The 13479-nt window shown below is 38.8% G+C and overlaps 1 protein-coding gene across 4 annotated transcripts in view; it reads left to right on the top strand.

The window, feature by feature from the left end:
* Window positions 1-13479, top strand: part of LOC120769791 (homeotic protein ocelliless) — a 150577-nt gene that overhangs the window by 75435 nt on the left and 61663 nt on the right. For all 4 annotated transcript variants that reach the window (XR_005704887.1, XM_040096976.1, XM_040096977.1 and 1 more), the window contains 2 exons: window positions 11370-11471; window positions 11555-11958. Coding sequence is in view for 3 of the 4 variants with exons in the window: in XM_040096976.1 (XP_039952910.1) it covers window positions 11370-11471; window positions 11555-11958 (506 nt within the window). In the remaining variant the exon portion in view is untranslated. The remainder of the gene's footprint in view (window positions 1-11369; window positions 11472-11554; window positions 11959-13479) is intronic.

Here is a 13479-nt window from a genome sequence, read left to right as displayed (position 1 = left end):
CTTAATGAGCACTTAGCTTGTTAAAAATTATACCGCTGTGTGTTCATACAAAAATATCTGCGTATCCAATTAGTGACGGAAGTTTCTTAATGTACTCAAAAATATGTTGAGAGGTACATAAGTATGTCTTATTATTATTTCAATGCGACAAAAAGTTTCAATTTTTGATTAGGCGAGTGCAAAATGGAGTTAAAAATACCATACATAAGTACATCATTTTAACACCTGTTTGTTTGGAAAGTAACGTCATATTTCAGTCGTGTATGTCGCGATGTCGTCTTACGAAGAACGACGCTTACACAGATGGTATACCCACTCACTTAATTTAAAATCCGTAGTTAGATAGATAAAAATAATTGCATTGCGAGCTATGGTCTATTGTGCCCTCTCCTATATCACATAATGTCACAAAGTTTCAGCCCTCTGAAAAATTCCAGAAGCTTGCTGGGTGCGATAGAGGTGATGTGATCCATTCGAAGGGCCGTAGTTAAGACTCAAAAGCAATATTTATAATCAATCACATTTTTCATGCTCTTTAAAAAAGCGGTTACTGATGGCTTTCATCCCGTTAAAGACCCTGATTCAATCAATTAATATAGGAATGAGATATCAACTGCTAATAGTTGTCGATTCTCCATTTTTGTATTCGTTTTAGATGAGCCCTGCAAAACGCTTACAAGTGAAAGCAATACAAAGTTAACCAGTGTCTCTCCTTGATTACGCTGGTTTTCGTTGTTGTTGTACTGCCAGAAAACATTTCCTAAATGATTTTGGGGAATGCTGCCAGATTTACAGCCTTTCGCCAGATATAATTCGAGTTCCGGTTCTAACATGGAATCAGTTGATTATGCCACTCTTCCACTTCTTCCATAGCAAGACAATACTTCTGTAAATTTTTTGCTGCATTCACTATACGCCAAGGCTTTCAGATGACGTTCAGATAATAATTCACAGATAATTCGGCGTCGTATCATAGTTTTTTGCTACAATCATATGTAAATGGTGCCATGAGTGTAGAAATGGTGAACAAAAAGTTCCGCTCAACTTGAAAGTGCTAAGTAACCAAATTGTTGTGTTGTCTGAATATGGTTGTATATGGAAATTATTAGTTCCATTGAAGCTTTTAATATCTTTGTGCATCCGAGTGTCTTTATGATATGAAAAGGCTTCTCAAAATCTATCAGCTGTACGTTTTAGATAACTTGTAGATTCCATTTTTTGGGCACAACAGAAGCTTAAGCAGAAGCTTGAATCACCGAGCTCTCTAGTGATCTGTTGTGTATACGCCTAGTAAGTTTTATATTTGAGAAGAACTTTTGTTATCTTAAAAACTAAACTTACATTGATAGCTTTTTATATTTTACTCAATGGATAACGGGATCGTAAAATCGTTCCATTTTAAGGCGTCATACTCGTCTCTCAAAGTTTAAGGAAGTTCTGCAGATCAGGGACATCAAAGACTTACTTTCAAATTTAAATCTATACGACGAGAAAGTTGACTTAGAGTAGGAATATGTAGTCTATTTGGTTAGAAAATTTCATTGAAATTTTAAATTTTTGCCTCTTCTACCGTATAGCATTTTGTAGGCATTATTTGAAAAATTATTAGTCATAGTTCTGATTAAAAAGCTTGTTTCTCGATAATTTCGTTAAAGAGAGAAATGGTTATATTGAGATATGTTCTTTTTCAAAGTTTTCCTATTTTTGGACTCTGAACAGAATATATTAATATTAACATAAAGTACATACAAGTATATTTGACCATCTCCGTTTATCCATCTGTATATATGTATACGAACTAATCCCTCAGTTTTTGAGGCATCGTTCTTAAATTTTGCACTCGTCATTCTCTCATCAAGAAGCTGCTCATTTAATAGCAAAGTTCGATATCGGTGCACTATAGCATATAGCTGTCACACAAGCTGAACGATCGAAATAAAGTGCTTGTATAGACAACTTTTTCAATTGACGAGATATCTTGAAGAAATTTGGCACGGATTAATGCCTAAGACAATGATGCAGTCTGCGAAGAAATGGTTCAGATCGGACGACTATAGAACACAGCTGCCATATAAACTGAACGATCGGAATCAAGTCCTAGTATGGAATTATTTTGTTTTTAGCGAGTTATCTTTACGAAAATTGATCTAGATCATTTCCCAAACGAACGATACAACATCTGAAGAATCTTTTTATATCATATAGCTGTGAAACAAAGTGAAAGATCAAAATCAAAAACGATCGATAATCAAGTTCTTGTATGGAAACCTTGTTACTCGTAACGGGTATTATAGCTTCGGTGCTGCCGAAGTTAACGGTACTGGCGAAATTATCGTTTTTTTTTTATTTGTTTTACGCTTAATAACCAAACCCAGAGCGAAGTAAACAAATTTCTTGAAATATTCACAATCAATTTACTCATTTAAATTAGTGCTCACGAGCGTAAAAAACAATTTTACCAACAATAAACAAAGAAGCAACTTGGCAAGGTAAGCAAATAATTGTTTCGCATGAAATTAGCTGAGATTATGAGCAAACAATTTGTCAACATGTGTTTAGAGAAAAGTATCGTTGTGTGAGTGCGTGCGTGTGCGTGTTGAAACAAAGGAAACAGTTGCAACAATAACCAGGCAAATGCCAGCAAATGGTGAGCGCCGCCGGCAGCTAACAGCAGGCGGAAGAGAGGTGCAGCGGGGCGGCAAACAACAAACACATCACTTCGAGTCAACCGCATCACTGAACACGTATTGTTTGAGGTGTGTCGGTGCGTTGTTCACCAGAGAAAATATTGTTGCAACCAACAATAATTACAAAGTGCGCACCATTAGCTTCCGCAAACAATTTACCCCCACCCCTTCCTGCCGCCTGCCAACCGCAAGAAATAAGGAAGCGCAAAAAAACTAACAACAATAAATTGAGAAGAAATAAAAATGAGAAAAAAACAACAACGCTTACAAAAACAAACAGCAAAGTGCAAACACTTCAACGCTCGCGCAGCCAACGCAGTTCAAGTGGAATGAATGAACAGATGTGTTAATGCTAAGCGCATTTGGCGAGCGAGAACCCTTCCGCTGTTGTTGGCCGACCGCAATTACCGCCACCCCTTTCTGGGTGCTCTTTGGCAGCGCTGCCAGCAGCCGCAACACCTCAGGCAACAACAGCGGCGCGTCAACCACTGTGTTGCAACATCAACTAGTGAGCGCATTGCAGCGTCGCCATCAACTTACATCAGCATTAAAGGATTATTCGACCAAATGCAATTATCCGAATGTGGCAACCCCTTTGGCCCGAGGCGTAATATTGGTTTCATGCATATCGAACGAACAACGCACAAAAAGCTAAACCGACGAGTGCACAATGTAACATAACACTTAGCAGTGCGACGAAACAAAGGGGTTGCATTGCGTACCCAGTAAACCATAATGTGGGTTGAAAATGTTTTCGATGAAATAAATATTTCTATTTGTTGGAACATATACTTTAAAGTATCGCTTTAGTTCCTAAAGGATCGAAAATTTTACTTAAACGCCGAACTAACCGCTCAAGAAGTACGTTCGGATCTGGAGTTGCGAGGTTTCTCGATCTAGATCAACTTGATATGTGGGACCTACGTCTAGCTGTTTAGCTCTAAACTGGAATGAACGAACCGTGTCATTAGAAAATCTATACTGATCGTAACAATTATACGTGATAAAGGTTCTTCTCTTCGGACCGCTTCTTCCTCTGCTAGTAAGCTGGTGTCTGATACCAAATAATGCTTAACTGTCATGTAGATTGGGTTGTTGGAAATCTTTTTTTGGGATTTCCACCCATTCGATATCTCGAAGAACGAGAAAACAAACCTTTTAGTACTGAAAGTTATCTTCTTTAAGGATTGTTAATGCATATCATCTGTCTTATCTGTTGAGCTTCCAACTTCTAATGTCATTTATGTACAACTTTCATCTACTTCTATTCTATTCTTTGCACTTTGGATATCAGGTCCAGTATAATGAAACTAAAAGCTTTTCCCCCCATAAAAAACTCTGATATAATTTAAAAAATTTTGATTTCATAATGGCGATGAGACAGTAGTAAGAATTAAATGAAATTTGGAAAAATTCAGTTTCGGAAATCATGTAAGGTTTTCGGTTCTCTCTGACTTCCTTTAGTTGAAATTCTACAAATTCCTTACATCCTTAGGATACCCGCAGAGTGGACGCCGAAAGCCGAACCGAGCGTAAATACGCGTTTTGCGCAAATGAAAAAATGTAGTCGGCTCGGCTTTAAGCGTCCACGCTGCGGGCACCCTTAGATTCTTTAAAGTATTAATACTAAGGTAACCAATAAAAGTAGTATTTTTCTAAGTTTTTTAGTCGACGCTGACTTATGGATGCATATTATTTCCATTCATTACCGGAAGTAACTATGTGACTACAATTCAGGATACGAACTCTGACTGGTGTTTCCCCTGAGAAACTCATGTGAGTTTTGCTTGAAACTTATACACATATTTTTCGTTTACTGGGTAAAACTACCTCATCTACTGTTGGGATGAGGACTATTGTAAGTGGCACATATTATGCTTGCTGCCATATAATAATTATTAGGCGGATAATATCTTCATTCTAACTGAGTTATGTCGTACAAGCTATTATTACTTTCAATATGCATATATTAATTTTCGTACCCAAACACGAGTTGTTTATAAGGCAAATTATGAATTTAGTAGCATCAAAGCCATAGCTTATCAGGCACTGCCTCTCTCCTACATCGCTGTTCGAGAAAGTGCACATATTTCGGCGTATAATCATGGAATTATAATCAATCTTATATGGCCAACCCATAAAATGTACACACGTAAAGAGATTAAGTGATTGCAATTGATATTGAAAGGAGTATCGTGAGAATGAATACTCTCGATAACATTCTCGTTTGATAACATTCAAAGCGTTCTGGGAAAATATGCATGAAATTATGGCCAAAAGGCATTTAAAATGAAATTTTTTGTTTTTAAATATCATAGTTTTATTTTGTCCGCCTATTTGTTAATTTAAGTACTTTTTAGTAATCACTCGATTGTTTCTTTAAAAGTAGAACAGAAAATTCCGCACACTTTGATCTGCAAGAAGATAAGTTGAAGTGATTTTGTCTATAATGTATGATCTTGATCAATAAAAGTCGCTTACATATTTTCTTATTCAATTTTTATACAAGTATATATGTATGTATATGTATGTATATTTAATTAGAAATACGAAAATACTTTTTCGACTACTCAATATAAAGTAAGAATCCAGTATGGTCTCCATATAATGGTTTGAAGAAGAATGTGTTGACTGGTTAAACTAACATAAAAAGCTTCTTTTATATTTATGTTGTCGAATGCCAAGTGTAATTTTTCAGTGCCAGCTCAGCAAAATTCGTTTTTTCGTAGTCCTCTTCAAGGTTGATACACTGATTATAGCGATCCTCTAACTCTTCGATACCAGTTTTGTAGTTCGATTTGTCCTTTGCTTCTAAATTTCCTCCCACCGAGCATTCTTTAGAGATTTGAGAACAAGAAATAGTCGCTGGGAGCCATATCTGGAGAATACGGTGGATGCGGATGTAGTTCGAAGCCCAATTCATGGAAAAATACACTTTTTTCTTCAAATGCTGCCGTTTTTCGTAGATTTCGTCCTTCAAACGGTTAACTGACGCTTTGACGCTGTTGATCGTTAAAAGTATTGTATGCGTATCCCAAACTAACATAAAAAGCTTCTTTTATATTTATATTGTTGGTCAAAATGTCACGCGGCACCAAGTGTAATTTTATTCATTATATGATATGCAGTTTATATCTTGAGAGTATCTGCTATCTCCGGCAAAATTCAAGCTCTTTTGGGTTCCACTGTGTTTTTTCAATTTAGTATAGTCCTCTTCAAGGTTGATACACTGATTATAGCGATCCTCTAACTCTTCGATACCAGTTTTGTAGTTCGATTTGTGCTTTGCTTCAAAATTCGAGCATTCTTTAGAGATTTGAGAACAAGAAATAGTCGCTGGGAGCCATATCTGGGAGCCATACTGTGGATGCGGATGTAGTTCGAAGCCCAATTCATGGAAAAATACACTTTTTTCTTCAAATGCTGCCGTTTTTCGTAGATTTCGTCCTTCAAACGGTTAACTGACATTTTTATATGTGGAAAAACCGGGTTTTTATTAAAAATAATACGAAATTCCTATCCATTACTTTACTAATTCAAATATTTCACAATTCACCACTTTTCCAACAATTTCGGAATATATTTTCTAACCACAAATTTTTTGCTGCTTATCCTTGTAATTTCAACATCGAATTATCTTAACTAACTTACTTTGTTTCTAATCGAAAAATGAAATTCACTTAACTTTTTCGCAAATTGCCAACAACAAAGTGCGAGCTGAGAGGGAGGTCAATATAAAAATGTATGTCTGTATGTATTCATATATTCTTAGCTTGGTAGAAAGGAGTATGCGGCGAGGCGACGAACAAAAGACTCCCAAAGGGATGGCAATTGGGAGGTGGTACCGTAGAATAAAGAAATGATAGCGCACGGAAAAAATGGGGAGCCATTACAGGCGAGTGCAACAACAAAAGCAACAAGAGTAAAAAATGTGCACAGCAATCACCACAACCACCATAAAGCACACATTTGTACGGTTGCAAGCGCCATTTGTGCTGTTTTTATTACCAACGTTGTTGTTGTTGCTGCTATTTTTGTAACTCATGTTGCTGTAGTACGCTATAATGTGCTTATAAAATAAATATTGTATGAAGCAAGTGGTGGGCGTCGTCACTGAAGCCAACTAAATAGATGGCCGGAAGGCTAAAAAGTGGCAACAAAACGGAGCACCGAGCGTATTTGTATGTATGGGTGTATGGGTGTGCACTTGCCACAGGGGTAGTTGGCAGAGAGAATAGAGCCAAAAATTGTAAGCGGCGACTGCGCAACCGAAGGCACACTCTCATCGGCACTCACAGATAACTGTATTGATAGCAAATTCACCACCCACAAATGAGCATGAGCCGCTTCCCCTGCCCCCATCAACGCCCACATAATAGCGAACAATGGAAGGCGTAGAAGTGGGTGTACAATCAAGCCAATCCGAAATGATTCGAGCTAATGTACGCCAAGCTTTATTCTATTACCACTTACAATGTTAAATCGAAGCGACTACAGCAACAAAAAAAGAAAGAAAACTGCAAATAAAATGGAAAATCAGCATGATTACTGGTGGGGCGGAGGAGGTAGGATACACATTGAAGGTCCACCAAGCATTTCATTGTCTACACTGCAGCTAAACCACTAGCAGCTCTTGCGGGAACAGCTGGGTGCGGTGTGGAGCGTGGAATGTGAGAAGCTTCGGCACCTCAGTTCAGCTTAGCACCGTCTGCAATCGGCAGTCTGCTCGTTTGCCTGGCGGCGTGTGGCATTTAGAGATTGTTATGGCTGACTGTGACATGATTACAAGCAGCACGGCGTATTTGTTGTCGCCGACGCGGGGTCTCACAGTCCCACAGTCCTACAGTCCCACCGTCGCATAGTCGCCATGAAGCCATTGTCTTTTGCCGCATTCCGTCCTTGGAGGCAACCACAGCTACAGCTGTGTCTCGTGTTTGTGCGGTTGAAGCTGACGTCATTTCCCAATTCCCATTTTCAGCTGCCAAGTCAAGCAGAAATTTTCTGTAGCATCTAATTTGAATTTTGATTAGAAAACTTACTTACTTAGTTACTTACTTACATACATACTACCGCTTACTTGGTGGCTATGGTTTCATTTCATCTACTTACTGTGGTCGCTTCGCCGCTGGAGGCTGGCGTCAATCTATAACTTCTCATTCTCTCTCTTGTTTGCGGCATTACCTCGTCACTGCCCGCCTTCATCTCTCTTATTGTGTTGGTCGGTTGCATGCAATTGTCTCTAACAAATCCCATTAGACTGCTAGGAATCAGCGAAAATCGGAAGTAAAACCATTGCGGAAGGAAGCCTCGTGTACATGGGCTCATACATAAACGCACACATTCACATGACACACATACAGTTAGAAGTATAAATTGGATTGTTTTATTGAAATGAATGGCTGATTGTTTCATTAAACTTTATGCGCAAGTAAATAGTATTTTTAGTGGGATAATACTTTTGATGGGATTTTATAGCGTCCCCAAGCAACTGAGCACGGTTGGCGTGCAATTTTTTCCGCTTATATTATAAAATGTGCTTTGGAAGTCACACACATGGTTAAAACTGGTTTTTATTATCGTTGGGTATCAGATTGGAAATAGTTAGTTGCATTTCTAGCGTGTGGATTCAACAAAAAACTCAAATTTCTTAGTCTGTTTTTTTATGATGATGTGATCCCTGTTTGAAAACTTGGAGCCAAGGGCCTTTATTTTGCGTATGTAGACTACTATGCGGTCAATTTTCAGGTGTTATTGAGTTTCAGGTTCTTTATCGCAGAACCGGCAATTTGCCCATGTTGTATAAGTGCAGTGGCCAGTGTAGAATGCGACAAGTAGCCTGAATTTGTCCCTTAGGGAGGTTTATTACATATTTAAACCTACTGAGGTTATAACCCCCCATTAGCAACTTGGCATGTCATATGCCTTTGAGTTGTTGCCAATACCATCTACCTTGCGGAGCAGCTCTTTTATAGTATGGGAACCCGCTGCGATGAATAGTTCACGTCCTACTAAGTTAGAGGATACTGCGGAGGGGCCGAGCTCATCAGCCAGTTCATTCCCAGTAATATCTTTGTGACCGGGCACCCAGATGAGGTGCACTGGGTTACGTTTCACAAGGCTATTCAGCTGTTTCCTACACTCCTGTACCAGTAGCGATTTGATCTCATAGGCAGAGATTGCTTTAAGTGCCGCTTGACTATCGCTAAGTATGGTTATACGTTCATTGCGATAGTTGCCTTGACGGTTTCTCTCTATGCTCCGACTTATGGCAAAGACTTCTGTTTGAAATACGATCAGAAAACTTCCCATAGGTATGGAGAGTTTGGTGCGTGATCTTGCGAGTTCTGCATCAATTCCCTTTGACGTTTTTGAGCCGTCAGTGTACCACTTGATTGTACCTAAGCAGTAGCTCAAGAGTAGAATAATGTCATTCAGCCTTACTGCTAAGAGTAATCTTAAACTTGTTGATGAAGTTTATGCTTTTGGTAATGCTGTCCCTTGCGAGAAGAGCCAATGGTATTACATCACTTAACTTTTTCATCCGCTGGGATTAGATTACCTTCCTTCTGCCATACCCTTCTGCTGTTATTTGGAGCAGTCTGTGTTTGGCTCCATGACCAATAACTAGGTGAAACCAACAATCACACCAAACTGTCAATCTAGGTGAATGTAACGATTTTTCATAAATAATTTGTGGATTTTCTTCACAGCAGAATTGACAGTTGTTTCATTTACCTTACCACTCAGATGAAAGTGAGTTCAAAAACTTCTTTCTTATTGAGGCACAACCATACTGCAGAGATTTCAAGCTTATCTATTTAGGCTTTACAACGGATTTGAATTAACGACGCCTTCGTTTCGTCATTAGTCTGCTCGCAATTTTTTGTTTCTGTCTTATAAAAAATATATATAGAAGAAAAAAGATTTTGTATAGCTTTTATAATATGTTCGATTCGACACTCTCTAAAGTTTAGCGAATCCAAATCAGCTAACGTTATAACGGTAAACACCTTTCAAATAGTGAATTTCGGCACTCCTTAGTTCGTATACTTCTCACCGTTCGTTTCAACTAAAGATATGCCAATGGAACCAAGATATATTTCCACCATATTATAGGGGATCAAGAGTCTTTGGTACTCAAAATACCGTTGTACTCTTCTTCTTTATTGCGACAACGCGCCAGTCGTTCTTCCTTTTCGCTGGTTGGTCCACCAATTGGAGATTTCAAGCGAAGCCAGGTTCTTCTCCACCTGGTCTTTCCAACGGAGTGGAGGTCTTTCCTCTCCCTCTGCTTCCCCCAGTGAGTATTGCGTCGAGAATACTCTCAGAGCAGATGTGTTTTCATCCATTCGGATGACCAACCTATTTTACAAAAATTCTCAAACTAGGTGTTACTTCGTGGGATGCCACTATTCGACTCCCCGTTTCTTCAGTATCGCTCCAACGAATTTTAACCCTATTATAAAAATTGATAAAGAATTATAATAATTTAAGTTTTTCGTTACGACGTCTTACGAAACAAATATCTGTGTTTCCAAAATGAGTCGAGTTGATGAAAATCAAGATCAGATAGACCTTGAAATATCTTCGGTTAAAGTTTTTTTTTTTGCCGATTTTTTTAATACGTCTCGTACTGCGTTAATGTCAGAGAGTTGTAACGCTTGGCGCGAAAATCACCGCGTGGTCCTCAGCATACTTTAACCTATAAGACTATAGTGTAGACAGCTCTATGAACTCTGTATGGTTTGAAATTAGAAAATTTTACAATACTTACTGGAAATCTAACATTTCGAACGAGCTTTTCTTTCTGACTTCGTTGTAGGTAACCGAAGTTTAGGTTATATTTTCTGGAGTAATGTCTGGCTTGAAAATGATAAAATTATGATTCCCTAAAGAGATTTTAGAATATGTAATTGAAAACTTATTTTATTTTTTTATTCTAAAAATTTTTGTAAAGAAAAAGAAATATAAGAAGTCTCAGTAACTTATATTTCCCACTCAGTTAACGGTACATTGTCTTAACAAGGGAAGTGATGTGTTAAATTAATGGAATTGTCTGAAAACATGCAAATATTACAAACGTATCCTGCAGCAAGAATTTGTCCCTGCATTCCTCGGAAATCCTTGGCACACAGCCAATTTACCCTTGCTCCAACGCATATTCTTCGTACAAACAATTCTTCGGAATTATTATTGTTTTTGTTTTCATTGTTGATATTAATTTATTTTTGATTGCAACAATGGCGTAAACAGCCGGAACAAAAGCAAATGGCGAATGAGAGTGGAGAATGGAGGCAAACCCAACTCCACTTTCCACTTGCTTGTAATGCGAAATTCTTCCACAGAGTTGAGCTAACGAGCCTGCAGGATGCGTGCGCATGTGGGCATATAATAAATAAATTGATAAAGTTTCTGAGGTGGAAAATTGGGTTTATTGTTTGCATGTTATGCATTTGCTGTGCGCTTGAGTGTAAGCGCGTATCTGCGTATGTATTGACAGCGTGAGTCTGTTGAGCGGAAAACTTTTCCAATTTCAATTTTCACAACTACGCCCTTTGGCTACCGCACTTAATATATAAAATTATTGTAAATTATCTTTGGACATTCCAACCACTCACCCACCCACACACGCATACAACAAAATGCAGCCAAGTGAAACTGACGCCATTTTTGTTATTGCAGGTTTGGTTTCAGAATCGACGCGCAAAATGGCGTAAAGCCGAACGCCTTAAGGATGAGCAACGCAAGCGCGAGAATGGCGAGAGTAGCGGTTCGCTGGACAAGGTACGTACACACATTTTTTCACACACCCTGCACCATAGTATAATATTAGTTATTTCTTCTAATAATTTAATTTCATCTTTCAGTTGCACGACAGTCGCGAGTCCTCGCCTGACATTACTGGCGAAATCGACGATGATGAACCATCGTTGCGTCGCTCGCACAGTCCCGGTCCGCCATCGGCCAGTCCGCATGCCATTGACTCAGACAATGAACGTCCGCTCTCGTCGACACAGCTTACCACACAATCGGCTTCGCAATCGGTCGGTTCGATAAGCGCTGGTTCGCCTTCGCCCAGTGCGCGCGCCACGCCTCAACATTGCCCCAATAGTCCGACTTCGAATTCCCGTCATACCGATTCGCCCATCGAAGTTGGCGGTCCGATTTCGTTGACCTCGCGTACATCGTCCGGCACTACGCCCACATCGGCGCTACACAGCACGCCCACTACTTTTGGTAGTCACATTTTCGGGAATTTCGGTGGTGATAGGTGAGTGTTTGCATCTTTTTTTAACTTTCTATTGAAATATTTTGTTGAACTGAAGTGTTGAAAAATATTGCTTCTGAGAGAAGTACATGATTTCAGGTTAGATCGATACATAAATTCGCTGATAAATATCTAGTGGAAAACTAGATTTTAGACCCTTCTAATTAACCGCAAAGTCCCAAACAATATTCAGTTATTTTTGATTACATCCGACAACATTTCGAATTAATTGAGGTTATGTGTCTTGTATCGATAAATTTTCCAAAAAAATCGTAGTCGAAACTCGGTCGAGGCTAATGGAGAAGATGAAGAGTTGTGGTTATACCTTGCACAAGCTTTTGTCTTCAAAAATGGAAGCATGGAAGCAGTTATTATTATTGTTTGGACAGAAAGATTCCTTAAATGGAACTATCTAGGTAACATTTCTTGGCCAAGTATAAATTCAGGTTCGTTTCGTTTACCTAGATAGACCGATTGTCATGGAAACAACTCTGCTCAAGGGTTGTATTGTAAAGAAAAAATAGTGAAGACAGAATCTTCTGTCGAAAAGTAGGGTACAACAGGGTTTTTTTCTTTCTTTTGGTATTTCATATATACTCTTAAGAATGAAATTAAAAAGATATAAAAAGACAAAGTGATCGTCGAATCTATATGAGGAACTCTATCTACGAACTAAAAAATCGGCTGTACTCTCCCCATACTGAGAATAAGCAATTCAAGGATGCTACGAACTCTTGCTGGGAGCCGTACTTTAATTAAACCAAGAAGATTCTGTGACTGCCTCCCTTTCACCTTTGCTCGGAAAAATCTACCGTCATTTCATTTTCACTAATCACAACAAAACACGTACACGATACAGTAATTACCACATTAATGGATTAACTCTCCACCTTTACAAATCTGCCATAAGTTATCCTTGTCGTGGAGCAAATAATTTTGTCTAAACAATAAGTTTCGCTCACACAAACTCCCACTTTCTCAGTAGAGTTTTTGGATTTATTTGCGCCCATCTAACTAAGAAGGCGGTGAGTATCGTTTAAATGTTGGTCACGTGCACGCAATTCCAAGTCATTAACGACTAATGTGGAATCAAACGTGGCGAAGGCTCGACGCGACGTACAGACAAAAGTTTGCGCTTAATGTTTCCGCAGAGCATGCTGTTTCCGGCACAACAGCAACAAAATCTTTCGATATTTCGAATGGATCGGTGTGGACAGAGGGTAACAGCAGGGTGTCCGATGAGCAGATAAGCAAAGTCGACGCTCACACTATGTTAGCGGAGGTAACAAGCAGGAAATCATGCTTTGGTAAATGGCGAAAATTCTTTAGTAACGATGGTAAACGTTCCGAGACACATTTCCGCCCTATTGAGAGGCAGAGGCTAGAGCGCGCTATGAAAGCGATGGAGAGCAAAGTATTTAAGAAATGTTGCGAGTGAAAGTGAAGTCTTTTAGATTATTGTGGACAAAATCATATTTTTATAGACATATCGATTAACGGGGATAAGAAAGGCTTTTAACGAGT

Source organism: Bactrocera tryoni, chromosome 2 (genome assembly GCF_016617805.1).
Source record: "Bactrocera tryoni isolate S06 chromosome 2, CSIRO_BtryS06_freeze2, whole genome shotgun sequence".
NCBI classification, from domain to species: domain Eukaryota; kingdom Metazoa; phylum Arthropoda; class Insecta; order Diptera; family Tephritidae; genus Bactrocera; species Bactrocera tryoni.
The sequence above is the reverse complement of the archived record's forward strand: the minus strand, read 5'-3'. Positions and strand labels throughout refer to the sequence as shown.